Source organism: Salvelinus namaycush, chromosome 13 (assembly GCF_016432855.1).
Source record: "Salvelinus namaycush isolate Seneca chromosome 13, SaNama_1.0, whole genome shotgun sequence".
In the NCBI taxonomy this organism is placed as follows: Eukaryota; Metazoa; Chordata; class Actinopteri; order Salmoniformes; family Salmonidae; genus Salvelinus; species Salvelinus namaycush.
In genome coordinates, this window is record NC_052319.1 from 13,581,624 (window position 1) to 13,607,646 (window position 26,023).

The 26,023-nt window shown below is 41.7% G+C and overlaps 1 protein-coding gene across 6 annotated transcripts; it reads right to left on the reverse strand.

The window, feature by feature from the left end:
* Window positions 1–3,803: 3,803 nt before the first annotated feature.
* LOC120057873 (N-chimaerin-like) lies at window positions 3,804–25,792 on the reverse strand. Of its 6 annotated transcripts, XM_039006344.1 has the most exons (9): window positions 25,774–25,792; window positions 23,012–23,028; window positions 16,866–17,081; window positions 15,043–15,127; window positions 7,729–7,902; window positions 7,007–7,084; window positions 6,012–6,149; window positions 4,122–4,227; window positions 3,804–3,975 (listed from the first exon to the last, which is right to left on the reverse strand). In XM_039006344.1, the coding sequence occupies exons 1-9, from the start codon at window positions 25,790–25,792 to the stop codon at window positions 3,804–3,806; spliced, it is 1,005 nt and encodes a 334-aa protein (XP_038862272.1). The 6 variants fall into 6 exon arrangements, with proteins under 6 accessions (XP_038862272.1, XP_038862274.1, XP_038862273.1 ...); XM_039006346.1 differs by lacking the exon at window positions 7,729–7,902; XM_039006345.1 differs by lacking the exon at window positions 6,012–6,149.
* Between the last annotated feature and the right edge of the window lie 231 nt (window positions 25,793–26,023).

Below are 26,023 nucleotides of genomic sequence, written 5' to 3' on the forward strand. Positions count from 1 at the left end.
GCGGTTGAGAACCAGTTCATTCTTTCAGCAGGAGTCGGCCCTTATATAGCCCGGCGGGAGTTTCTCTCAGTCAGACCTCTTTTAGTCTCTTTTCTACATGTGATTAAAACACTCTCTTAATCTGAATAATAGTCATGTGGTGTCTGTGGAACATCTGCTCGGCATGGCAGTGCATTGAGCATCTCCCGCTGCCTGTTTCTGCTCCCTACGAGATTATGTGGATTACACTTTCCATGGAGTGTGTTACTGGGATATTTTGACACAATATTTAACCCAAAAAATAGCAGTTTAGTTTTACGTGTATTGTTTATGTTCTGAAGATAAATTATATTTACAATCAATGTATTCTATAATTTAACATGAATTACAATTAAAGATATTCTAAGAGCTCTTTGATGTTGTAAGGGTATTTTACAGTAGGTCAATTGTTTCATGTACATTTTGTTTTATGGGTATGATGGGTGGGGGAAGGGTTGCAATGGCTGTATAGTACGGGATATTTGTATTTGGTGATGCAATTTTATTTAATGTAGGCCTATGCAATTTAAAAATGTCCCCAAATTTCTACAATATGATAGTGACATAGGCTATAGAAAAATATAGTAAATGTCCACATTGAGAACTCAATATACGACTACCGTATCTGGGACAAGCATTACATACATTTTCACTTCACATGGCTGAACTCAATATTTCAGCATATTTTAGCATTTGGAAATGTAGGTCAGCCTATGCAGGACAAAATGTCACACAGCTTCATCCAATCAACAGAGAGAAGACAGTTATCTCATGGATCAGAAGCACTAAAACACTTAGATTCATTAATGTGAATATGAATCAGCCATCCCATGGTATATTTAGCAAATTCTATTTGATCTGCATGAAGCTAGGTCTGTCATAACATTATCACAGCAGTAGTCTGAACATTTACATGGGTTTCTTGGTTTGGTCTACTACTGGCTGCAGCTAATAGAGATGCATAATAAATAGCTGAAATTAAATAGAATAACAAGAAATTACAATTTTGTTGACCAAAACTAGAGCTGCATTATTTCACCATTAATTCAAACCTAATGTAAATGATAAACCCCAGCGATAAAGATGTCAAGAATTCCTGAACAGGTATAGATCATACTGAAGCATGAATACAGTAGCCACAAAGATTTGAGTACAAAATGGGAAAGAATAAAAAAGCATGAGGTGCTAAACACAGAAAAGCTTGGGGCAGGTTCAATTTGATCGTTTTAAATAATCCAACCTAAAAGCGTAGTGTTTCCACTACGAGAACAATGGCAGAGCATTTAATGGGATTTCACATCATGGGATTTCAAATGGGATTTCATATGCTGTCATTCAGGATGGCTGTGGTTCTCCACCAAGAAACCATGGCCAGTGAGATCTCCTTAGGGGTATACTACAAAGCAGGATCAAGGAATTAGCCAGCTAACTTGACTAAATATTTTCGAATGAACTTTTACTTTTAAAGAAAGTTAAGCTTAAAATGGGCATGCTCTAATTGACTCAACAACCAAAAACTCATATATAGTCAGGTCCATAATTATTGGCACCCTTGATAAAGATGAGCAATAATTACTTTATAAAATAAATAATATAAATACTGAGGAATATTGAATGCAAAAATTGTTTGGGAAATTATATTATTTTATACTAATACAATTGCTCTGTGAAAGAAGATTTGTTTAACAAGTAATAAATAATGTGCTAAAAGAGATAGGTGTCAAAATTATTGGCACCCCTGTTTTCAATACTCTAGCACCCTTCCCTTGCAAGGATAACGACACTGAGCCTTTTTCTGAAATGCTTTATGAGATTGGAGAACACGTTGGGAGGGATGTTAGACCATTCCTCTATACAGAATATTTCCAGATCCTTGATATCCATCGTCTGGTCTTATGGACTGCCCTCATCAATTCAAACCACCCCATCAATTCAATGGGGTTCAAGCTCAGTGACTGAGAGGGCCATTGTAAAATGTTGATTTTGTGGTCAATTAACCATTTCTTTGTGGATTTTGATTAGCGCTTGGGGTTATTGTCTTGCTGGAAGAACCACTTGCAGCCAAGTGTCAGCCTCCTGGCAGAGGCACCAGGTTTTTGGCAAAAATGTCCTGTTACTTAGTAAAGTTGACATTAACAATGGCCCCATAACATCAAAGATCCACCACCATATTTTACTGTAGGTATGAGATACTTTTCTTCATATGCTTCTATTTTTCAACGCCAAACCCACCACTGGTGTGCATGGCCAAAGAGCTCTAATTTCATGCCGCTTTTTTTGCATACAATATAGCTCGGTATTTGTATAATTTATTTTATACAGTCATTTTTGTACATCTTTATCAAGGTTGCCAATAATCATGGACCTGACTGTTTAGCCTTCTTAATTAGCCAGAAAATCAAAGGTTTTTTATGGTTGCTTATTAAAGTTAGCTGGCTAACTCATTGATCCTATTTTATAGTATACCCCTCAGCGGAAAGTGTTGGAAACTCAATCAGGAAAAACACATGAACCAAAATAACAACAGCTTTAGTTCACTGGCAGCACAAATGCAAGGGTACACTTTGATCTTATAATGAGCCGCGGGTAAGGAAGATAAGACATCACTGGCTTTTGGAAAATGTGTGGAAAGAAATTGCTTGTGGGTTAATTAAACCTAAAATGCATAAACCCCAAGTGACAATGTTTGCATATGTATCCAGCAATTAAAAATCTGGATGGAGAGAAGGCCGTGCCTAAAGGTATTGTGGGTTTTGTTTTAATCTCAGAGCGAATCATTGTGATTGACGCATAGTTTGAGGGGACGCTGCACACGGTCATGTGGGCCCTGGGCCGTCTATAGCACTGCCTGTTCATTTCAATATGCAGATTGAGAGGAACAGCCCCCTTTATCAAGGTCATTTTGCAAATGTAGCATGCCATGTACCTCAATGTCTGGTGTCTGGACATATTTTACCATATTCTAAAATGAACATGCACTGCAATAAATGCTTATTCAACAGCTTCATTGTTACTGGAACAATTGAGATGACTCAGGCCATACCAGTGCATTTTCAGAAAGCAAGGTTTAATAAATAAAAATGTACATGAGCAAATTAAGTAAACAAATATTACAATAAAAAAACATTAACTGCACAAATGTAGTAGTTTGAATGCAATAAAGTTTTGACTGTTAGGAAATGTAACAGAACACTTAAAAGTACACTGATTACTTGTTTTCTGATTGAAAGAGGCTTTGAATTTCCCCTAAAGAAGACTTGCATATAAAACAGCTGAAAATGCAAAAAAGACAGGATCAGTCAAAGATCATTACAAAGGTTCAGAGAAGATACAGTAGTCTATTTCACATCCAGGTATACAATGTTCACAAAAACAATTGCCTAATAGGCAACCGGGCGGGAGATACTGTAAATCTACAGGACAAATAATAGCAGAGTAACAATGTTTCACAATCTTTACCACATGCTGGGTTACTTCTACAAAGCTATACAAAATAAAGACACGGCCAAGTCTGGTCCATCAGTGTTCTACACAAGCCCCGACAAAAATGGGGAGACAGACATGCAAGTTTAAGGTACATCATCATCCACACCCGTTACAGGGGAAGAAAAAGTGTGGTTCAGCACTAATCCACTAGAAGTGGAAATGGATATATAACAAATGTAATACAAAGATTCCTTACTATTCAAGTCCTGGCACAAAAAAAGTGATTAGGCAGCATCAAGCTGTTTTACAAAAAAATGTGGCTCTTTCCTTCCATATCTCAGCAGAATGGATGTATGTTTTCAGAAGAGGATGTCTTCATTTTTTATGAGGAACTCCACCACCCGCCGTTGGTAACGGATGTCGTTGAGTGCCGTCATGGCATCCAGGTTTGGGGCACGCAGGAGGGTGGGCCCGAAAACAATGCCCAGGTTCTCGGCATTCATCAGGTTGTCCTTCTCATTCAACGTTACCCTGTAGAAGAGGCACATCAAGGAGAGGCAATTAACAATCTGAGCATTCAATTATAACCATGTGTCTCAGATAAACAAACATGCTCTTACAAATCACCAGGGTAACGAATTGCTTTGTAGAGAAGCTAGATGGTGTCAATAACTCACCTCTTTAAATGGACCATGAGGTACCTCAGGGTTTCACTGTGTGCTGCAGGCAGCAGTTCCAGAGCCTCACGGAAGGCCTCTTGCTGCTTCTCTGGGTCTTCCAGCTCTGAGAAGCAAACAGAAGCACGGGGTCAAAGCAGAGCAGTCTCTCTGTCTACAGACTCTCACAAGACACTCTCAAAACCTCCCATAGAAATATCCGTGCTCAATGGTTCTCACTGAAATTATTTACTATCATGTGGGTCGTTCCACCTCAAAACGCACAAGAAAGACGATTTTGAAACTCACCATCTCAGATTGTTCTGAAATTGTTTCTGTAGTTAGAAACAGATAAGATAAGCATTCCTGAAATATAATTTTGCTGAAATATAATTTGATCTCTGAGAAATTAAGCTAATTGATTGCACCCAAATTGGCCATTTGAATTTATAGCTGAAGCTGTGGCTCTATATGTATTGTGATTAGTGACATTTACCATTAAACCCAACGCAACCCAATTCCATTACAATTGCAAAACACTATACAGTGTGTGTTTGGGCCTTTTACCATTGACGACTATTAGAGACCATAACATTGAAATCATTAGAACTGCTGTAGCCTAATGGTTTGCTTGTTCACCCAGGAATGGTCTAACAGTAACTAATCCAGACCTTTTTTGAAGGGGCCATTTCCTGGACACAGGTTAAAGCTTAAAAGAAGAACAAACTGATTTGCTTTCATGGAGGACTGGCTTGAATTGTGAGGATGACCACACAATTTATTTTAATCATGAGCCAAATCTATTGGTTTTCTACCCAAAGTTGCAAAGGCAATGTTGTGAACTATTGAATAAAACAAATGAGACCAGTATTTGGATAAAAGAGTGTGGTGGTATAGCAGGTACAGTGGCATCTAGTGGTCAAAACCTGGTATTTTCACACTACTTTATGGTAAATAATGCGAGTGAATTCAATTACTAATTTCTCTGAACAAGGGAAAAAAACATCACCAGATTCACAGAGAATACATTTCATAGTATGGAGAAGCAATACTCCAAACCGCGGCTTTATACTACTTGTCAAACATAGAGAACTGATACTGTATACTGGTTGTTGGGGTGGGGTTGGCGTGGGGTGTGGGCGTCAGTGGGTGGCTTTTGACTATTATTTTGGATTCATCGTGTGTTACTCATTGGTAGGAAGAAGTTTGGTCCAAATCTGATGTTGGGTACTATATTTATTGAATATTATCTGAATCATATAAATAAAAATGGCCAATTTGGGTGCAATCAATTAGCTTAATTTCTCTGAGATAACGTTTCATTTCAACAAAAGAATGTTTCAGGAATGTGAATCTTACCTGTTTCTAACTACAGAAAGAATTTCAGAACAATCTGAGTTGGTGGGTGTCATGGCTTGGCGAAATGACATGGAACGAGGGTTTTCCCCTTCACATCAGAGTGCACTCAAGACTGACTACCACACAAGAGTCATTTTCTAAAACAGAACCATAACAACTGCAAAGGGAGAGAAGCACCTGATGCTCATTTGATGTGGACTGCATGAAAGTACATTACATTCTCCACTGAATGCCCAGGATTGTTAATAATGATACATAATTAGTGGACATTCAGTAAAGCACAACAACGAAAACTCAAAAACATCATGATCTATTTTGCAGAATCATTTCTGAACACTCACAGAGCAAAAAGGAAGACCTGAATAAATGTTCACTGAATGCATCATGGCTTTAATGTTGAGGGATTTACATAATTCAACCACAGATATGAAAAGGCACACCAATGGTAGTTCTTGCATGGTACATTTTCCATGGTGCTGGTGCGTGACTGAAACAATTATACATCGTTTTAACCAGCAGAGAAGAGGAAAAAGCTGCTTTTGTTGAACTCACTTGCAACCTCAATGAACCTGGGGTAGGCGTCGTATGAGATGACAGGAATGGGTAAATCCCTGAGGTACAGTTTAAGTGCTCCCGTGATGATGTTGATATCTTCATAAGCGTTTGCAGAGATGTCTGTCTTCTCACCATCTGTGAAGAGATATAACACATTTGTTAGAAAAGAGGGAAAAACTGTCTGGATGTGCATAAGACATTGCATTACATTTGTCTTGCTGATTGAACTCAAGGAAATTGAGTTCAATCAGCATGGTGTGCTTGTGGTGTAGTGTAAGGTGAGGACTAAAGGGATTGTGTCACTGTGGGGGATGAAATCTAGGCTGGTCCTCTGCTTTGACTCGCCTGGCCTGCTTTACTCCGACTGTTCCTGAGTCCTACACAGTATCCAGAGCAGGCCATGGCCTAATTCTGAGGGTCTACATATCACAGTGTTGTGAGCTGGAATGACACTCTTGTCATAGGTGATCTCCCATACACTGGTCTAGCTAAGGTTTAGCCCATAGCTCCAGGGTTCCCCCCAATCCATTTCTAAACTCATTCTGCACTGGGCAGAGAACGAGGCGGACTAACTACCTCTTTAACTGGAGTAGATAAATGAAGTTGGAGGTTTAATACTACGGTGAATTACATTTCGGTCAGCTACAGCCTTTGGACTAGTCCAATAACGGCCTTTGGACTAGTCCAATAATTTGCCATCCCCAGAGCTGGCCCATGGCCCTGTCTGTAAATCCTGTGAGTGGACCGTGTCAGGACAAGCCATGCTCTCCAGATGGAGATTAATCCCTCCGCAAATGTGTCACTTTCCCATTAATCACAAATATGCAAACACATCGCATTGCCAACATTTAACTCAAAGATTAGTTAAATTTAACCCATCACATTGAACACACATGGAGGCGCTAAGAGCTGACAAGAATGCTACTGTGAGAGGCACCCGAGGGGTTTGTTAACACCCGAACAGAAGGATAGGGTGTCAAAAGAAGACATACCTCTGTCAAATGCCGACTTGACATCTTCGACTGAATCGCTGAATCCAGACATTCTGTAGAGCCCTTCAGACTTCAGACCTATGACAGAGGGATAGAGAGGGATTCATGAAAAATTCTGCATTTACATAACATAACACTGAAGCGGGCATCCAAGAGCAAAATAAATAGAGGCAAATTCACCTTCAGCGGTCACCTTGGGCAACATAGAGAATGTCATTAACAGCTCTTCAATATGCATGAGAAATTAATAATGTCTACAATAGCACACAGGGAATAACATGGGCAGATGCAAATAGTTTTCCGCACCATTGGACAAAATAATAAAGACATAAATCAAACATAGCATTAGTTACAGACGTAGATTACCGGGCTAGACAATGAGGTAGAAATGAGGGTTTTACATCGTTGAGTGATTCAACTGGAATGCAATCAACTGAGGCAGCAGCAGCAACACAGTAAACTATTCTCCATTACACATGTACAATTACCAGGCCTCCCATCAGCTCTCCAAGTCATATTAATGGATAGGACCAACATTACAATCATTAGTCCTTCACCTTCTACTACCTACACTGAATTGGGTTTGTGTGCAAGTCCATCACATTACATTACAATTCCTTTACAATTCTCAAAATATAACATTTCCTGAAAAGGAAAGAGGGAGTGAATGGTGTAATTTCAAAGTATTTTCATAGAGCCATGGCCATCTATCTTCTGCCCACCTCTTGATTCAATTTCCTGTATGCACATGTCCACTACCATGGGTCGCTTGGTGTTGTGAGCTTTCACCAGAGTTGTGAGCTCACAGCTGTATACTTTCTTGACATGTTTCAGGTCTGGCACGCAGTTGCAGGGTACCATAGTGGAGCACTGCTTGTGGACGTTCAAACCACAATCTGAAAGAAAAGAGGAAGAGGAGAGTCAGAGTGGACGACCCTAAGAGGGATATCTTCCAATGATACTATCTTCCAGAGAAATAATAGACCTGATTGAGCATTGAAGTGTACCAAAATGATTAGCCTGCACCCCCCAAATTGCTCATTTCATTTTAGTTGACTGGCTTGTTTTGTTTTTGCTTGCTAAGGCCAACATCTTCTTGATCAATATTTGCCGTCAGCAAGTCATTGGACCACTGGAGAATTCTGTTCTATTGTTGACTTCACTCACTGGTCAGCTGCCAGGGGTGTTATTGGAGTCACCTTGAGCACCGGAGTGGAACACAGGTCCACAAACAATCCCTCATTCAGACAGTGTGCCATTCATGCATAAAAATTATTCATAACAAATTCCACAAAGTTTGATCTTATAGCTAACACATTTATAGCTAACAAATTTATTCTAGATTTTCCTATGTGGCTTGGTTTGTTTTGTCATTTTTACACACAAAAATAATTTGTAGCTCAACATGCTCCTCATTTATGCTCTTCTAAGCAGTGAATATGTAGTTTTAATGAGCATCCCACGCTGCTTTGGTCTTCAGTACTAGTGATTGGGGCCTGAGGTGCAACTGCCTGCCTCAGAATCAGAGCAGGTTTCAGGTTGTAGGGAGCACAGCACACTGAGCACAGCACAGCAGCCTACAGAGAACAGACGCAGAGCGACCCCTGCGCCGCTTTGTAACAGAGGCTCTTAGAAGGAATTAGATGCCACTGAAAACAACGTGGCCTGGAGGAGGGAGAGTCGGACATGCATGCTCCATTCTCCTCCAGAATCTGGGCTCGCACACAATGGCCGTGCAGGCAGAAATTCAGCCGCAGCGGACAACATCAGACCTAGATTCAGAGGAAATATGTCATCATTTTTGCTCCTCAAATATCAATAATTTAAAAATCACAAAAAGACTATGATCTACTGGTATAACTATACATATTTTGATTAATATGGGCCCAGGCTTTAATATTTAACCAGGCTTTATTCATGTGCATTGATGCAGAAATGTAATTACCTTTAAGAGATGATTCTCTTAAGGGTATGAGACAGGCAGTGTAATAGAGGGCAGCCTCTCACCAGGCACAAGGCTGCTGAACTGGTGTTGTGCATGTGAGCACACACACACGCACACACACACACACACACACACACACACACACACACACACACACACACACACACACACACACACACACACACACACACACACACACACACACAATGATGTGGTGGGAGAGCCCCAAGGGAGCCTAGGAGCCTGCAGAAAGACGCTGCTTTACTGCAAAGTCAGCTCTGTTGCCATGGCAAGGAGAAGACACTCCAGTGAGGATAAGCTCTGCTCTGATATGGCTAAAAGGGTTTGACACTGGAGGTGGGGAAAGAGGTAAGGGGCCAGTCCCGCTGGTAGCCAATCAACACATTATCATGTAGTTTAACCTTTACCGTGCCTGGGATCCCCAATGGTTCTCTATCTCACGATCTCTAATGCCACAGCATAATACACCATCTCTAATGGCAGCAGCATAATACACCATCTCTAATGCCACAGCATAATACACCATCTCTAATGACAGCAGCATAATACACCATCTCTAATGCCACAGCATAATACACCATCTCTAGTGGCAGCAGCATATATAATACTATATGTAGTTTTCCATCATCAAATCAAATTTTATTTGTCACATGCGCCAAATACAACAGGTGTTGACCTTACAGTGAAATGCTGACTTACAAGCTCTTAACCAACAATGCAGTTTTAAGAAAATACCAAAAAGAAATGTTAAAAAAATAGTAAGAGCAGCAGTAAATAACAATAGCGAGGCTATATACAGGGCGTACCGGTACAGAGTCAATGTCAATGTGTGAGGGCACCGGTGTCGAGGTAATATGTACATGTATGTAGAGTTATTAAAGGGACTATGCATAAATAATAACTGAGAGTAGCAGCAGCGTTCGGGGGGGGGGGGGGGGGGGGGGGGGGGGCAATGCAAATAGTCTGGGTAGCCATTTGATTACCTATTCTGGAGACTTATGGCTTAGGGTAGAAGCTATTTAGGAGCCTCTTGGACCTAGACTTGGCGCTTCCGGTACAGCTTGCCATGGGGTAACAGAGAGAACAGTCTATGGCTAGGGTGGCTGGGGTCTTTGACAATTTTTAGGGCCTTCCTCTGACACCGCATGGTATGGAGGTCCTGGATGGCACGAAGCTTGGCCCCAGTGATGCACTGGGCCGTACGCACTAACCTCTGTAGTGCCTTGCGGTCGGAGGCCGAACAGTTGCCGTACTAGGTAGTAATGCAACCCGTCAGGATGCTCTCGATGGTGCAGCTGTAAAACCTTTTGAGGATGCCAAATCTTTTCAGTCTCCTGCGGGAGAATAGGTTTTGTCGTGCCCTCTTCACGACTGTCTTGGTGTGCTTGGACCATGTTAGTTTGTTGGTGATGTGGACGCCAAGCTCTCAACCTGCTCCACTACAGCCCCGTCGGTGAGAATGGTGGCATGCTCGGTCCTCCTTTTCCTGTAGTCCACAATCATCTCCTTTGTCTTGATCATGTTGAGCGAGAGGTTGTTGTCCTCGCACCACACGGTCAGGTCTCTGACCTCCTCCCTATAGACTGTCTCATCGTTGTCGGTGATCAGGCCTACCACTGTTGTGTCATCAGCAAACTTAAATGATGGTGTTGGAGTCGTGCCTGGCCATGCAGTCATGAGTGAACAGGGAGTACAGGAGGGGGCTGAGCACGCACCCCTGAGGGGCCCTCGTGTTGAGGATCAGCGTGGCGGATGTGTTGTTACCTACCCTTACCACCTGGGAGCGGCCCGTCAGGAAGTCTAGGATCTAGTTGCAGAGAGAGGTGTTTAGTCCTAGGGTCCTTAGCTTAGTGTTGAGCTTTGAGAGCACTATGGTGTTGAACGCTGAGCTGTAGTCAATGAATAGCATTCTCACATAGGTGTTCCTTTTGTCCATGTGGGAAAGGGCAGTGTGGAGTGCAATAGAGATTGCATCATCTGTGGATCTGTTGGTGCGGTATGCAAATTGGAGTAGGTCTAGGGTTTCTGGGATAATGATGTTGATGTGAGCCATGACCAGCCTTTCAAAGCATTTCATGGCTACAGACGTGAGTGCTACGGGTCAGTAGTCATTTAGGCAGGTTGCCTTAGTGTTCTTGGGCACAGGGACTTTGGTGGTCTGCTTGAAACATGTTGGTATTATAAGAATCCCGGAACATATTCCAGTCTGTGCTAGCAAGGCAGTCCTGTAGTTTAGCATCTGCTTCATCTGACCACTTTTTTATAGACCGAGTCACTGGTGCTTCCGGCTTTAATTTTGGCTTATAAGCAGGAATCAGGAGGATAGATTTATGATTTGCCAAATGGAGAGCAAGGGAGAGCTTTGTACGTGTTTCTGTGTGTGGAGTAAAGGTGGTCAAGAATTTGTTTTCCTCTGGTTGCACATTTAACATGCTGGTTTAAATTAGGTAAAACTGATTTAAGTTTCCCTGCATTAAAGTTCTCGGCCACTTGGAGCGCCGCCTCTGGATGAGCGTTTTCCTGTTTGCTTATGGCGGTATACAGCTCATTGAGCGCGGTTTTAGTGCCATCTGTCTGTGGTGGTACATAGACAGCTACGAAAAATACAGATGAAGACTCTCTAGGTAGATAGTGTGGCCTACAGCTTATCATGGGATACTCTACCTCAGGCGAGCAAAACCATCGAGACTTCCTTAGATATCGTGCACCAGCTGTTGTTCACATATATGCATAGGCCCCCGCCCCGTGTCTTACCAGAGTCTGCTGTTCTGTCCTGCCGATGGAGTGTATAACCCACCAGCTGTATGTTCTTAATTTCGTCGTTCAGCCACAACTCGGTGAAACATAAGATATTACAGTTTTTAATGTCCCGTTGGTAGGATATACGTGCTTTCAGCTAGTCCCATTTGTTTTCCAGCGATTGAACACTAGCTAGCAGGACAGAAGGCAAGGGCAGATTAGCCACTCGTTGCCTGATCCTCGCAAGGCACCCTGATCTCTTTCCGTGAAATCTGCGTTTCCTTCTCCAGTGAATAACGGGGATCTGGGCCTGGTCGGGTGTCTGTATTATATCCCTCCCGTCCGACTCATTGAAGAAGAACTCTTTGTCCAGTTTGAGGTGAGCAATCGCAGTTCTGATTTTTGGCCATAAGAGACGGTAGCAGCAACATTATGTACAAAACAAGTTACGAACAACGCGAAAAAACAAACAAAATAGCATGCTTGGTTAAGAGCCGATAAGACGGCAGCCCTCCCCTCCGGCGCCATTGTAGTTGCATAGATTGGGGATGAATAGAGAATGGGCTGTGTGACCTAGCTCTCTGGTTTTTAATGCGGGTGGAAATGGAGTTCCTTCCCAGTGCTCAGAGCCCAGAGCTTTGTTTTCTTCATGGGCATGATGGTATGAGACTGGGGGGCGTCCTCTGATGAGGAAATGTGGCACAACAAGCACTGGCAGGGTCTGGCTTCCTGGCGCTTGCCCAAAAACACATACAGAAAGAAAGGGGGAGCACATTTTTGGAATGCAAATTCAAACGTCACATAAGACTTCACTGTCCTAGATTCTGGTCGCCATGGGTTTAGTCTGAAGGAATGGCAAAAAACTCTATAGAGAATCTACAAAAATAGGCGCTTTTCATTCGATTGTCAGCTGCTTTCTAAGGCAGCGCATAAATTATTCATGGCTCAGCTTCCACAGACATATGTGTGGCTCACTGTGACCCATCAATAATATATTAAACACACACATCAGTCCACGTTAATACCTTATTGAGGAATTATCAACACCTGGGATCTTCTGTTTATCAAAAAACAATGCAAAAAAAATCCCATACAAAAAAAGAAATGACTTAGTTTCGTACATGTGAAATCAGACACATGGTTTTCGGACACGTGAATTTCTCACTTGTTTTCTCCCCACATTACATTCATTTTTCACATGATTATGTTCACCACTTCCAGCTACATCTGGTCTCCCATCCAGGGACCAACCAGAACCAACGCTGCTTAGCTTCAGAGGCAAACCAGAAGTGGGATGCAGGGTGATATGTTGCTGGAATGAATGTGCCAAAACTTCAAAAAGGCAGCGAAAGCAAAAGCCAGGGTAACAACAAAAAATTGCAGAAAAGAGGGAGGCGTTATATTTAATTGCGTTATCATTATAATTTTTTTAATTATCACTGAATACTATTTTTTTACCCTCGCATTTAAAAAGGATTTCCTTGCAATATTTGGTTTTGCTATTAATACTTTGGGGTTTATGTTTTGCTTTCAATATCATTATTTTTGTTGGCAATTCGAAGAATGTTGTTCTCGACTTCAGAAGTTTTGCTTGATATTAATGGCGCAAAAGTAACTCACTTAATAGAGGATTACACCATATAATGACACAATTACTCTATTGAAGGTGTTTAAAGCCGCAATCCTTAATTTAAACATTAACAAAGTGTACTCCTCACCACAGTTTCGGTAAAAAGCTGAGGGATGGGGCTGGAGAAATGCAACCACTCTTAAATCCATAGATTATGCTAAGAATGCATGGACTAACCATCCATGATATCAACATTTTCGTTTTAAACATGTTTGTTTAAACAAATGTCAAGTTTGTTTAAACAAATGTCAAGTGTCAAGTTTTCTTACATGTGAAACAATCACGTGAAAGTTTTTCACATATGAAACTGCAAATTAGATTTTTACATGTGATTGTTTTTCACATGTGAAACTGCATATCCAATTCCCACATGAAAGTTAACATGTGAAACCACAAATGTTATGCGAAACTGCAATTCGCAATTCCTCACATGTTAAAAGGTGGTGTTAACATGTGAACTCTAAACGTAATACATATGAAAATATGGTTTCACAAATGAAGGAAGTTTAAGCTCAACATGTGAAAACAGATACTGTATTTCATATGTGAAAGTGCGATTTCACATGTGAAAATACGATTTCCACATGTGAAACTGCAAATTTGACATGTTTTGTTTTTTTGTAAGGGTGGTGTGTTCCAAAAACTTTTGCTCTCAAGCTAATTAGTTAATCCTTTTTAGGGACCTTTACAATGGCAAAGTATGCATTCACTGCAGAAATATGATCCCATTTTTTACACGACATTCATGGGATGCCACAATTATGCCACATTTTTACGTTATCCTAGCATTATAAAATGGCTTGTTACCTAATATCCTGTGATATTAAAAATGATATGAAATCACTATAATACATTCAAAAAACATTTTTAAAACACTTAGATGGCAACAAAGGAATCTCATGACTATACTGTACATCTTGTAAATGGCTCCAAAACATCAGCTACTGGTTATTGTTCAAAAGGAAGCAAAATCACTCAACTAGTAATATCAACCCTGATTGGATAAATAGGCCTAGGCGTACACGTGTTAGAACATTGTGAATCTATTCAGAGACCATCAAGTGAGTATTTCCGCATGAATCCACAGAGGCATTCTCAACCCCCCACTTCCCCTGCAACTGGAGCACAGAGAGAGAGAGAGAGAGAGCGAGAGCGCGAAGAGAGAAGGGAGAGAGGGCGAGAGAGAGAGAGACAGTCTGAGTCCGAACGCCACTGTACATTATGATAATGGACTGATCAATATGACAGGATATAGAGTGCATATAGAGTGCATATAAGTACACTATTAGTCTGACGTTGAGTGGAAAACAACTGCTTTGAACATTACGTGAGAATATGGGAATATTTTCATTATAGCTTGTCATTTGAACAGTGGAATGGTAGCCATAAGCAAACTCATCAACTTGACCTCTCATTCATTAGTACAGTAACACACAATCTGCTCTTAAAGCACGGCTTTCACATTAGTGGGAGTATGGATTACATCACACTGAGTAAATGCTTGATATTGAGTTCTTATTTCACTCTATTATACAAGGTTATACTTACAAACACTCACATTAAAAACCAGGTTACCCACATACTGCGGGTGAGAACATCAAAGTCCATTATAAATAGAGAACAGCGTGTTGTTAAGTAAGAGCAGCCAGGAGCAGCAGCTGTATAGTGGCTGTCTACTGTTAAGTATAGCACAGTACGTACCTGCACACTTGACTCCCTGAGCCTTCAGCCCCCACATGAAGTTGGCACAGTATTCACACCAGTGAGGTCCCCGGAACGTGTGGACCTGGAGGATAGAAAGAGAGAGAGAGAGCGAGAAAGAGAGCGAGAGAGAGAGAAAGAGAGCTGGCAGTCAGAAGCTGCAGTCATGTACTGCACAGGTACCATACCTTCCCCAGGTTGCCACGGAGAAAACCACAATGCCGGCGTCTTAAACTAGTTAAATAAAGGGATTATCTGTGCGTGTGTTGTAGATTAGGGGTGTTTAGAGCCCAGTCAAATCTGACAGGATGTCTAGTCCATGCTAACCATTAATGAGTGGCCAGGCTGAATAGTGGTGGTGGTGATGTGATGGTGATGCAGAACGGGGGAGGATGGGTGGGCACCGTTGACCCGGTGCCAGTTTGAGGAGGGAATGTTGTCATGGAAATGTGCTACGGCAACGGTTAAAGGATTCTCACGCAGGGAAGGGAGCTCCCACTCCGCCAGGCAACATAACAACAGCTCAGCCAATCAGGAGTGCCTGATCCAGACCTCTGGGGAGGAGGCAGTGCTGCCACCCTCTGAGGTGTTTTCCTACACAACGGAGGCAATAACGGCCCCTTTGATATGAGGTGAGAGCGCCCTCACCAATACACTGTGTAAACTCACTATGGGAGCAGGGAAAGCATGAGAGGATTAGCAGTAAAACAATCCGCCACGGTATACAATGGTGAAGATGATATCAAGTCTGATGAACTGAGTTCATCAGACTATACTATTTGCAGGATGGTTAGAATCTATTTTGTGATCCATGGTTTAGAGGGAAAGAAAACCTTATTCTATTTGGTTGGAATACCTGAGCTGACAAGGTGGAAAATCTGTCGATGTGCCCTTGAGCAAGGCACTTCAGCCTAATTTGCTCCAGGGGCACCGTACTACTATGGCAGACCCTGTAAAACAACACATCTCACTGCACCTATCTGGTGTATGTGACAATAAAACACGTTTTTTTTTGTGTGTGTGTGGAAAAACCAGAACATTTAATTAACCCATAAAACTTACCACTGGTTGTTATGTCTGGCCTATTTGGTTAAATTTGTCTCCAATGTTCATTTTTTTAAATCATATTTTGTAATCATAACTTCAAAGAGATATCTTGGTTGTACAGAAGGTTTAGGATGATTATTCATTTTAATGCTCTGTCAATAACTATTACACCCTAACCATATCAGCCCAGACTGCTTCCTGTTGTGAAGGGATCTTGAAACAGTTAAATGTGTGACAGACCCTTCAAATGATTTAACGGCGCATTCAGCATGGACTGCATGGCAGAGTAATAAATAAATAAGGGAAGAGGGAAGCAGGAGTCCTGTAAGTGTCAGCAGTTCTAGAACCTTTGAGGGAATGTTTCTCCCCCAGCTCCCAACTTCATTAACTAACCCAAACAGTCAGAGCAGAGCAGGGGCTAAGTCTGCTGACTGGAGCCTAATGGGGATACCACTCTTCCACTCTTCCACCCCCCCTTCCATCGCCTAATCTCCCCATCTGGTGCCCGAACCCACAACAGTGGACTACAGACCGCCCAACAGATTTCCTTTTGAAAAACACTCAGTGGACAGATCCAAAAACAGTCCTGTTTTCTCAGGCTTTCTCTTGCCCCATAACCCCCCAAACAGACCTTCTGGTGGCCAACTGCCACCACAGCAGCATACTACAAAAAAACACAGCCTGTCTACAACATGCTGAAATACAAGCCATATTTTAGAGTGGAATGGTATGAAGAGGTGCAACAGAACTACTGTTCCTGTGGCGATCTGTCTCACCTTGAAGTTGTGGACTTTTTCGTACTTGTGTGGCAGGCTGTTGTCCTTCAGCGTGGCTTTGCGGACCAGCGAGGTGAGCTGTGAATAGGCAAACAGTTTGAGAGGCTGCCAGATTGTGGCTGGAGGTTTCTGGGGTCCTGAGATCCTCATCCCCAGAGCAGCTGCCAGTATGTCCTGCTGGTTGGCCTCTTGCTTGGCCTTCTGCACCAGGGACTTCTCTCCCTTCCGGACCTCGTAAGACTCCCTGGATGGCATTCTGACACTCAGGTTGGCCAAATCAGATGAACAAGCAGCAAACCTTCTAGCGCAGTCCAAAAAGTTAGAGGCCCCCTGGAAAAAACTGGATGCTTAGAGCTAGTTTAAACGATGTAATATTAATTGCATTGTTCCAATTTGACAATTTTCAACTAAGTGAACAAAAACAGCACACACAAATCGCAAAATCCAATACGCAAAAAATGTGTCCTCCTTTAAATCCTCTCACCACAGTAAGAATTGCATGAACGATGCTCCAACGACGAGAGTCTCAAGTCCTGTGATGGTTGGAGTTGGATAGAAAAGAGAAGAAGCCTTGGGTGCTCATTTGTTCCCTGAATGTTTACGCAGATGAGCTGATGTTGTGTTAATCCTCTCCTCCCTGTGCAGAACTGATATATTCTCTCTGGAACAGAGACAGCACAGTGTGTACTGTGGATGGATGCTGCCAGCATTACCAGAGTGAGGGGAAAGAGGAGTAGTCACAACAGATTAGATGGATCGCACTGGCCAATCACAGTGAGGCAGGAGGCTGCTTATGCTTCATCGTTGCCGTTTCCCCGCCCTCTACAATCCCCCTTTCAGATCCAAAGCAGGAGAGCTTGTGTCGGAAGAGTCAGAGTGAGCGTGGGCTGATAATGAGCAATGAATGAGTCACGCATCATCAATGAGCTGCCACTGCTCACAGCTAACGACAGAGGTGGGCTGTTGGAGAAAGGGTTATTTTCAAAATCTGGTTACCAACCATTTCCTGTTCCAGGGACCACAGAGACCTGTCCCCACACTCCAAAATGATATACAGGAAAAACAAATAAACATCTCATATTTTCAGCTAGAATCTTTTTCGATACATGTTTAAACCACATGAATTTATAGCACATGAAACATTTAAAACACATGCATTTTCACTAAATAAAATTCACAAAAAATATGAATAATTTAGTTGGAAACGCTATGAATAGGGAGAGGTGATGCAAGGCCATGTTTTTCAACTGCAATAGTCTGCCTGCAAGCTTATATTTCAGTCACCATGCAGACAACCCAGAGAGAATTAACCCAGATGTGCCCATCCCACACAATTACAAGCTCCTTGGGGTACCTTCGAGCTTTGTTTTGTTTCCTGGCTTCAAATACATAAACAGATTAAAGTAATATGTCAATAAATGAAATCATGAAATACTTTCATCGAAATTCTGTTGAAGAGCAATATCGTTTATTTTTCAAATATCGGCTATGGAAAAATAATGCGCTGAATATTGAAACATTAATCACAGAATTATACTGAAAAAATGTACATTTCTCTAATACCAAAATTCATAGATACTGTAGTCTAGTTTTTCATTTTTTATAAAATAAAAAAAATCTGACGACTTGTATGATATTTCTTAATTACTATAATGAGAAATGGAAGAGGAAAACATTAATTGAGTCTCTCTGTCAGTAGGATTCTGTCTGAAATTGTGCTCATTTATTCTATTACTGATGCCAGCACGGATGGTATGCAAATCCTGCATCACATACAGAGCACAATTAAAGTGCCACGTTGGAATGATCTGAAACCTGCTACAATCCACACAGCGAGTCAAATGTGATTATACTCCCCAATCCCAGAGGCTGGTTTGGGCTCAGTTGTTAGTTAGAAAGCCAACCTAACACCTCTTAAAAGAGACTGGAGGTGGAGTAGCCCAGTATGAGTGCACATAGACTCACTCTTCATGCAATCAATAAAGGAAGAGCTTATTGATGGTGTGTGTATCCCCCAACACAGAGAGATGGGGCAAAATGAGAGCTGCTAGAGACGAGCTGGCTTTGAAGATCACTGCAGGTATGATGGCATTGCATAACTGCTGTGTGCATAACTGAAAGGGACTTAGGTTGGACATGAAACAGAGACTTCCAATGGAGAGCTCCTCTTCCACACTGTGGAACCTTCTCTCTTCAGGAGGTAGATAGTTACATGTAAGAGGCGGATGAAAGGCAGCCCTTTCATATGCAGCCGTCCACACTCACAGACCCTGGGTTCTTTAGGAGGCTGTGCACAGTAATTATGTAGCCTGCTGTTAGGTATGGAGAGAGCATCTGACACCCAGGATGTGGCCTTACTTTGAACGCTCCTCTAATTGACACTGATTGACGGGACTTGTTTCTCAAACATGTCCCAAGTTGGACCTCTTCAAGAAAGGATGGATGCAAAAGCAGTTACCTTAATACCTTTTGCTTCTCCACCTAGACACGTGTCCATCTGGGCAAGTTTGGGCATCTGGGTTCATTTGTCTCCCAATGCACCTGCCATGTCTCTGATGTGTCCTAGACAAGATTTCTTTACAACCATCCAACAACAAGCATTTTGTGTGGAGTTTCTAGAAATACATTTCACGCAAATAGAAAATACATTTCTGTTGCATTGAAACTCTTTTGGAATTTCTGTTGCACTAATACAAATGTACAGACAAACATGTTTCTTAATCTTATCTTTCGTAATATTCTCTTCACAAAATGAGGGCTAAATTATTTGCGAGTTGGGATAGAGGTTCAGTAATAAAAGTAATATGTGGCGGACAGCAAGATTGTCATATAATGTAATGTTTTCTTAATGCATTTCTATGGCCTAGCACCATCACAAATTGGCCATTAAAGTGGACAGGGTTTCTCTCTCATGTTCAGGTCATAAACTCTTACTGGGTACAACTACATAGACTATAAACTGGGAAATAAATGTCTTACTTTGGGAGTATAGATTAGGGGTTAACTCCATTGCTAAAAAAAATATCATTTTAGCAGAGTTAATATTCTAGATACTTGTTAAGTATGTTCTTAAAAAAAGGTATTACTGTATGTAAATGAGGAGGAGGAGTGGTGCTGGCAGTAGAAGGATGGATTCACACTAGGGGGAGGCTGATACAAGGAGGAGGCTGAGAGAACAATTGTACATCTCTTCTCAGCCTTGAACAGAACCAAAGATCATTCGGAGCGTTACATAACAGATGACTTAATCTGTGATACATAATCATGTTCTAATCAGAAGAGCAGGATCATTCTAATAATGGATTGTGAAAAGGCTCTTTGTGAGGTCAGTAGATTGATCCCATAATAACTAGGGCAGTCCAGAATTTCCCAAATGTCCAAAAAATAAAAAGAAGAGGCTCAACATTTAAAGGAGGTCCTGACAACCCAAAGGGAGTGGATGTCTGATAGTCCACAGTTCTCAATACAGTGTTTCATAAAGAGCTGTACCACTCTGGCCTGGGAACCCAACCTGGTCTCGGAGCATTTCTGTCACGTAGACGCAGAGTGTCATGAAGCAAATGTGGTTAGTGAGTTTAATGACGAAGAACATTGAACGATACAAAACAAGAACAGCGTCTGAACATGGAAACACAAACAATATTGCCTGGTGGGTGATAACGACAGAGTGCTATACGGTGCATTCGGAAAGTATTCAGACCCCTTGACTTTTTCCACATTTGGTTACTTTACAGACTTTTTCTAAAATGTATTAAATTGTTTTTTTTTCTCATAAACCTACACAATACCCCATAACGACAAAGCAAAAACAGGTTTTTATACATTTTTGCTAATTTATTTAAATAAAACTTAAATATGACATTTACATAAGTATTCAGACCCTTTACTCAGTACTTTGTTGAAGCACCTTTGGCTGTGAACCTTCACCCCAGTCTGAGGTCCTGAGCGCTCTGGGGCAGGTTTTCATCAAGGATCTCTCTGTACTTCGCTCCATTCATCTTTGCCTCGATCCTGACTAGTCTCCCAGTCCCTGCTGCTGAAAACATCCACACAGCATGATGCTGCCACCACCATGCTTCACCGTAGGTATGGTGCCAGGTTTCCTCCAGACGTGACGCTTGGCATTCAGGTCAAAGAGTTCAATCTTGATTTCATCAGACCAGAGAATCTTGTTTCTCATGGTCTGTGACTCTTTAGGTGCCTTTTGGCAAACTCCAAGCGGGCTGTCATGCACCTTTTACTGAGGATTGGCTTCCGTCTGGACACTACCATAAAAGCCTGAATGGTGGAGTGCTGCAGAGATGGTTGTCCTTCTGGAATGTTCTCCCATCTCCACAGAGGAACTCTAGAGCTCTGTCAGAGTGACCATCGGGTTCTTGGTCGCCTCCCTGACCAAGGCCTTTCTCCCCCAATTGCTCAGTTTGGCCGAGCGGCCAAATCTAGGAAGAGTCTTGGTGGTTCCAAACTTCTTCCATTTATGAATGATGAAGGCCAATGTGTTCTTGGGGACCTTCAATGCTGCAGACATTTTTTGGTACCCTTCCCCAGATCTGTGCCTCGACACAATCCTGTCTCTGAGCTCTACAGACAATTCCTTTGACCTCATGGCTTGGTTTTTGCTCTGACATGCACTGTCAACTGTGGGACCTTATATAGACAGGTGTGTGCCTTTCCAAATCATGTCCAATCAATTGCATTTACCACAGGTTTACTCCAATCAAGTTGTAGAAACAACTCAAGGATGATCAATGGAAACAGGATGCACCTGAGCTTCATTTTGAGTCTCATAGCAAAGGGTCTGAATACTTATGTAAACAAGGTATTTCTTTCATTCTTTCTAAATTTGCAAAAATTTCTAAAAACCTGTTTTCGCTTTTTCATTATAGGGTGTAGATTTCTGAGATGTAACAACATGTAGAAAAAGTATTTCCGAAGGCACTGTATAAAGGGGAAGTAATCAGGGAGGTGATGAAGTCCTAATGAGGCGCAGGTCTGCGTAATGAAGCTTGCCAGGTGTGCATCAGGATGGGTTGCCAGGACAGTGGTTAGTAGACCAGCAACATCGATTGCTGGAGGGGGAGTGGGAGTGGACGTGACAACTTCGTATTATTTAGTACGTAAATCCCAGACACTCCATTTAGTATGATATGTTAAGTTTTGTATGGCATGTATTAATTTGTGGATGTCTATCATAATTTTTCATATGATACAGTATGTTACTAGTTGTATTATAGTTTAGGAAATTGCTAAACATACAATATGTAAAACGTACAATATGTTATGAATTTGCTAAACGTATGATATGTTACGAATTCTAGCTATGTGGCTAGGTTGACAACATTAGCTAGGCTAGGTGTTGGGGTTAGGGTTAAGGTTAGGCTTAAGTTCAGGAGTTAGGTTAAAGGGTTAAGGTGAGATAACATGCTAAGTAGTTGCTAATTTGCTAAAGTTGTCTGATGAGATTTGAACTACCAACTTTTCCGTTGCTTGACGTTAGTGTTATATGCCCACCCATCCACCCCGACCAACGACCTTACTTTCATTTTTGCCTTAAGTAACCATACTTGTATGTCTTAGGTAACCATACCAAACGTAACATATCATACTAATTTGAGTGTCCGTGATTTACATTTACTATGTTATGTCTAGTCTATGAGACCAGGCTGGGGGAACAGTCTGTTTAGGTAACATTCCACTCCTTGTACTCCATGTGATATGTTGGGCTTCTGAGTGGCGCAGCGGTCTAAGGCACTGCATCTCAGTGCTAGACGTGTCACTACAGACCCTGGTTTGATTCCAGGCTGTATCACAACCGGCTGTGATTGGGAGTCCCATAGGGCAGTGCACAATTGGCCCAGCGCCGTCTGGGTTAGGGTTTGGCCGGGGTAGGCCGTCATTGTAAATAAGAATTTGTTCTTAAATGACATGCCTAGCTAAATTAAATATGGCAAAGAGTGTTAATCATGACATGAGTGCAATGATAGCTAAACAGACTCTAAATTGGGGCTTATCAATTTTTTCATAACTAATGTCCTCATAGGAACTGTGATGGCTGGAATCAACTATGGCCTAATGGCTAATTGACTGAGGGGCAAGAGAACAATCCACTGAAATCTGGCAACAGAATGGTACCATCCCTACTGTACCTGCTCATTACGCATCCCTCCACATGTCATTGAGAACTTCCATAGAGGGGAAGACTACAGTTTATTGATATTATTACAGCTGTGGCTTGGGCAACCTTTCCCCGGGAAATGGTACTGTTGCTGAAAATCTCACAATTTTTGCTTGCCTAGCAAAAAAGAGAAACCATTCACACCGTATTTCTCCGAGACAAAAACATTACCTGGCTGTGATTTTGGCTGTTGCCTCGACAGTGATGTATGCTGTGCTGCTATCCCACTTTGCCATCCACAGTGGATTCCACACAGGAGGGTTATACAAGGACACATCCACGCAGCTTATGGGATGCATAGGTACTGTACTGTGTGTTAATCCACACTACACTGGTATGTGGGGTATAGGGTAATACAGTATCTCTCTCCTGAACAAACGATGACCTTTCATCAACTCGAAACACATGCTCATTTAGCTATATTAGAGAAACTGTACCAGTCAACCTTGATAAGAATGACTTGTCGATCTCATTAAATATGTTAAATAACCAGCAAATGTAAACTCAGACTGACCATTCTCTGGTTAAACGTCTACTATCTTTATCCATGTCTAATATTAGGACAACGATGCTCTGTCTCTGACTGAACAACGGATGACGATCAGCATACGCTAGCAACATTAATCCTCTCCAAAAAGCAATCAAATACATTGTCCACAGATTTACACTTATCTAATCCCAGTTATCAGATAAACTCTCCTGCCTTTTGATTTCTCTTCATGAAACTGATGAAGGATAGCAGGGAGGGATTACAGAGAGCGTTGGTTGAGAAGTTCACAGATCATACAGCACACAGCGGCCTAGTATTAATACCTGCATTTGTTGCGACCACTCTGTCCATCTCTCTCAGTGTTCTGTGGTTATGCAACCTTGCTACCTCTGTAACACTCCCCCGCATGACCAGAGAGAAGTCCTCACAGCTGCAGCTCCCTGCGCATTAAAGTTACAAGAAATGTTTCATAAGCGGAATATTTCATAAGCGATAGCGCTGACAGTGCTTCTGTAGGCTGCATGGCCATTTTCACATAAAGACAAAGATGTGCATTTAATTGTAAAGAATCAGAAAGCTCACCAACTCAAAGCTAGGAAGGGACGGGATGAATCAGGGGATGTCCATGTAAAAGGACCCATGAGCACCAAGTAATTTCCATGTAAAAGGACCCATGAGAACCAACATGTGAAGTTCATAGGAGCACATCAAATTTGGTGTCAAATGAAAGCTAAGAGGATATATCTATTTTTTTTTTTAAATTAAATTAATGCATATATACATTTTTCAAACATTATCTATGCTAAAAATGAGGAATAAGCAAATGCTTTGATTTCTGGTCAAACAGATGGAAAAGGAGTCTTAGACAATTGTAACGATGTGCGCTGAGAGTCGGGAAGCAAGTTCAGGGAGTGAGTGTTTTAATAAAATAAACGGAACTTAATACAAAACAAGAAACACTAACAGCACACACACACATGAAACAGAAACAATGACGCATGGGGAAGAAACCAAAGGGAGTGACATATATAGGGCAGGTAATCAAGGAGGTGAGTGTCATAATGCACGTAACGATGGTGACAGGTGTGCACAATAACGAGCAGCCTGGTGACCTAGAGGCCGGAGAGGGAGCACATGTGACAACAATACTTACCAGAAAAAGTCTTAAACAGTATTAGAAGTACATCAAAACACAATAATGTTGAAGTAAAGTAAAACAAATCTGTAACATAATTACTGCAATTGAATTTGCTACAATGGGAAATCATAGTAGTAACAAACAGTTGGGTCACAGTTGGGTCACCTGCTACTGTCCTCCCTTCCACTTACATACTGTTATGTTCAGCTCATAACTGTTTTTTTCTCTCTTTCTGTCGTCTGGTCTTCAAAGCAAGAGTGTGAAAACAGTCTGGACAACTCCTCCCTCTCACTCTCCCTCTTCCTCTTCTGCCCGCTCTTTCTTCTCTCTCTCTCTCCAATTAATGTCACTTCTCCTGGCTCTTACTGACACCTACCATCTACACTCTTTCCATTTACTGTAACAAGCATCCTCACCCACTAAGCACCGACCGACACCAGACGTTGTGTTGTCCATGGACGTTGAGACTTAGTTTAAATTTGGTCAGTCCGCCCTGGCCGGACCAAATCTGAATCAATCAAAGACGTCTATGTTTCACAAGTTTAGACAGCATGGTACAGTACAGTAGAGAACACTATAGTACAGTACAGAACAGTACAATTAAGTAGAGTACAGTACAGTATTATATTGTACTGTACAGTAGAGTTCAGTACAGTAGAGCACTCAAGAGTACAGTATAATGTACTATATTGTACTCTACTGTACTCTACATATCTGAACTCTACTGTGCTGTACTGTACTCTATTGTGCTTTACTGTGCTGTACTGCTCTGTGAAATATAGACGTCTAGGATTGTTTCAGATTTGGTCTGGCCTGGACCAACCAAATGTTGTCTTGTTTGGGGGCGGAGAGCATTACAATAATAGCCAGTGTGTAGAATAATACCCAAACATGCAAAAGAAGGATATTGCATATTTCTACCTTTGTGTATCTATTCAGGATACATCACCATGAATAGAATGATATTCATATCCATCATTATTCATTTCTGTGTAGTACAGATCAGGGACCCATGATGGGCTTCAGGTAGCCTTGTGGTTAGAGCGTTGGGCCAGTAACCGGAAGGTTGCTCTGATTCAGAGGGGTTGGGTTAAATGCGGAAGACACATTTCAGTTGAATACATTCAGTTGGACAACTGACTAGGTATCCCCCTTTCTGTTATCGTAATTCCGTTACCGGATTTAAATCCACTTCACCTACTGTAGTTCAATAACCAAAATAGATTTTTGTCATGTCATAGCTGACACCCGATTCTTTCTGCAGACATCTTTGAATCTTAATTTGGAGCAGAGTTTTTGGAAAACGTGTTCACATAAAAAAGGGAATGAAATTTTACTGTAATTCTGTTACCAAA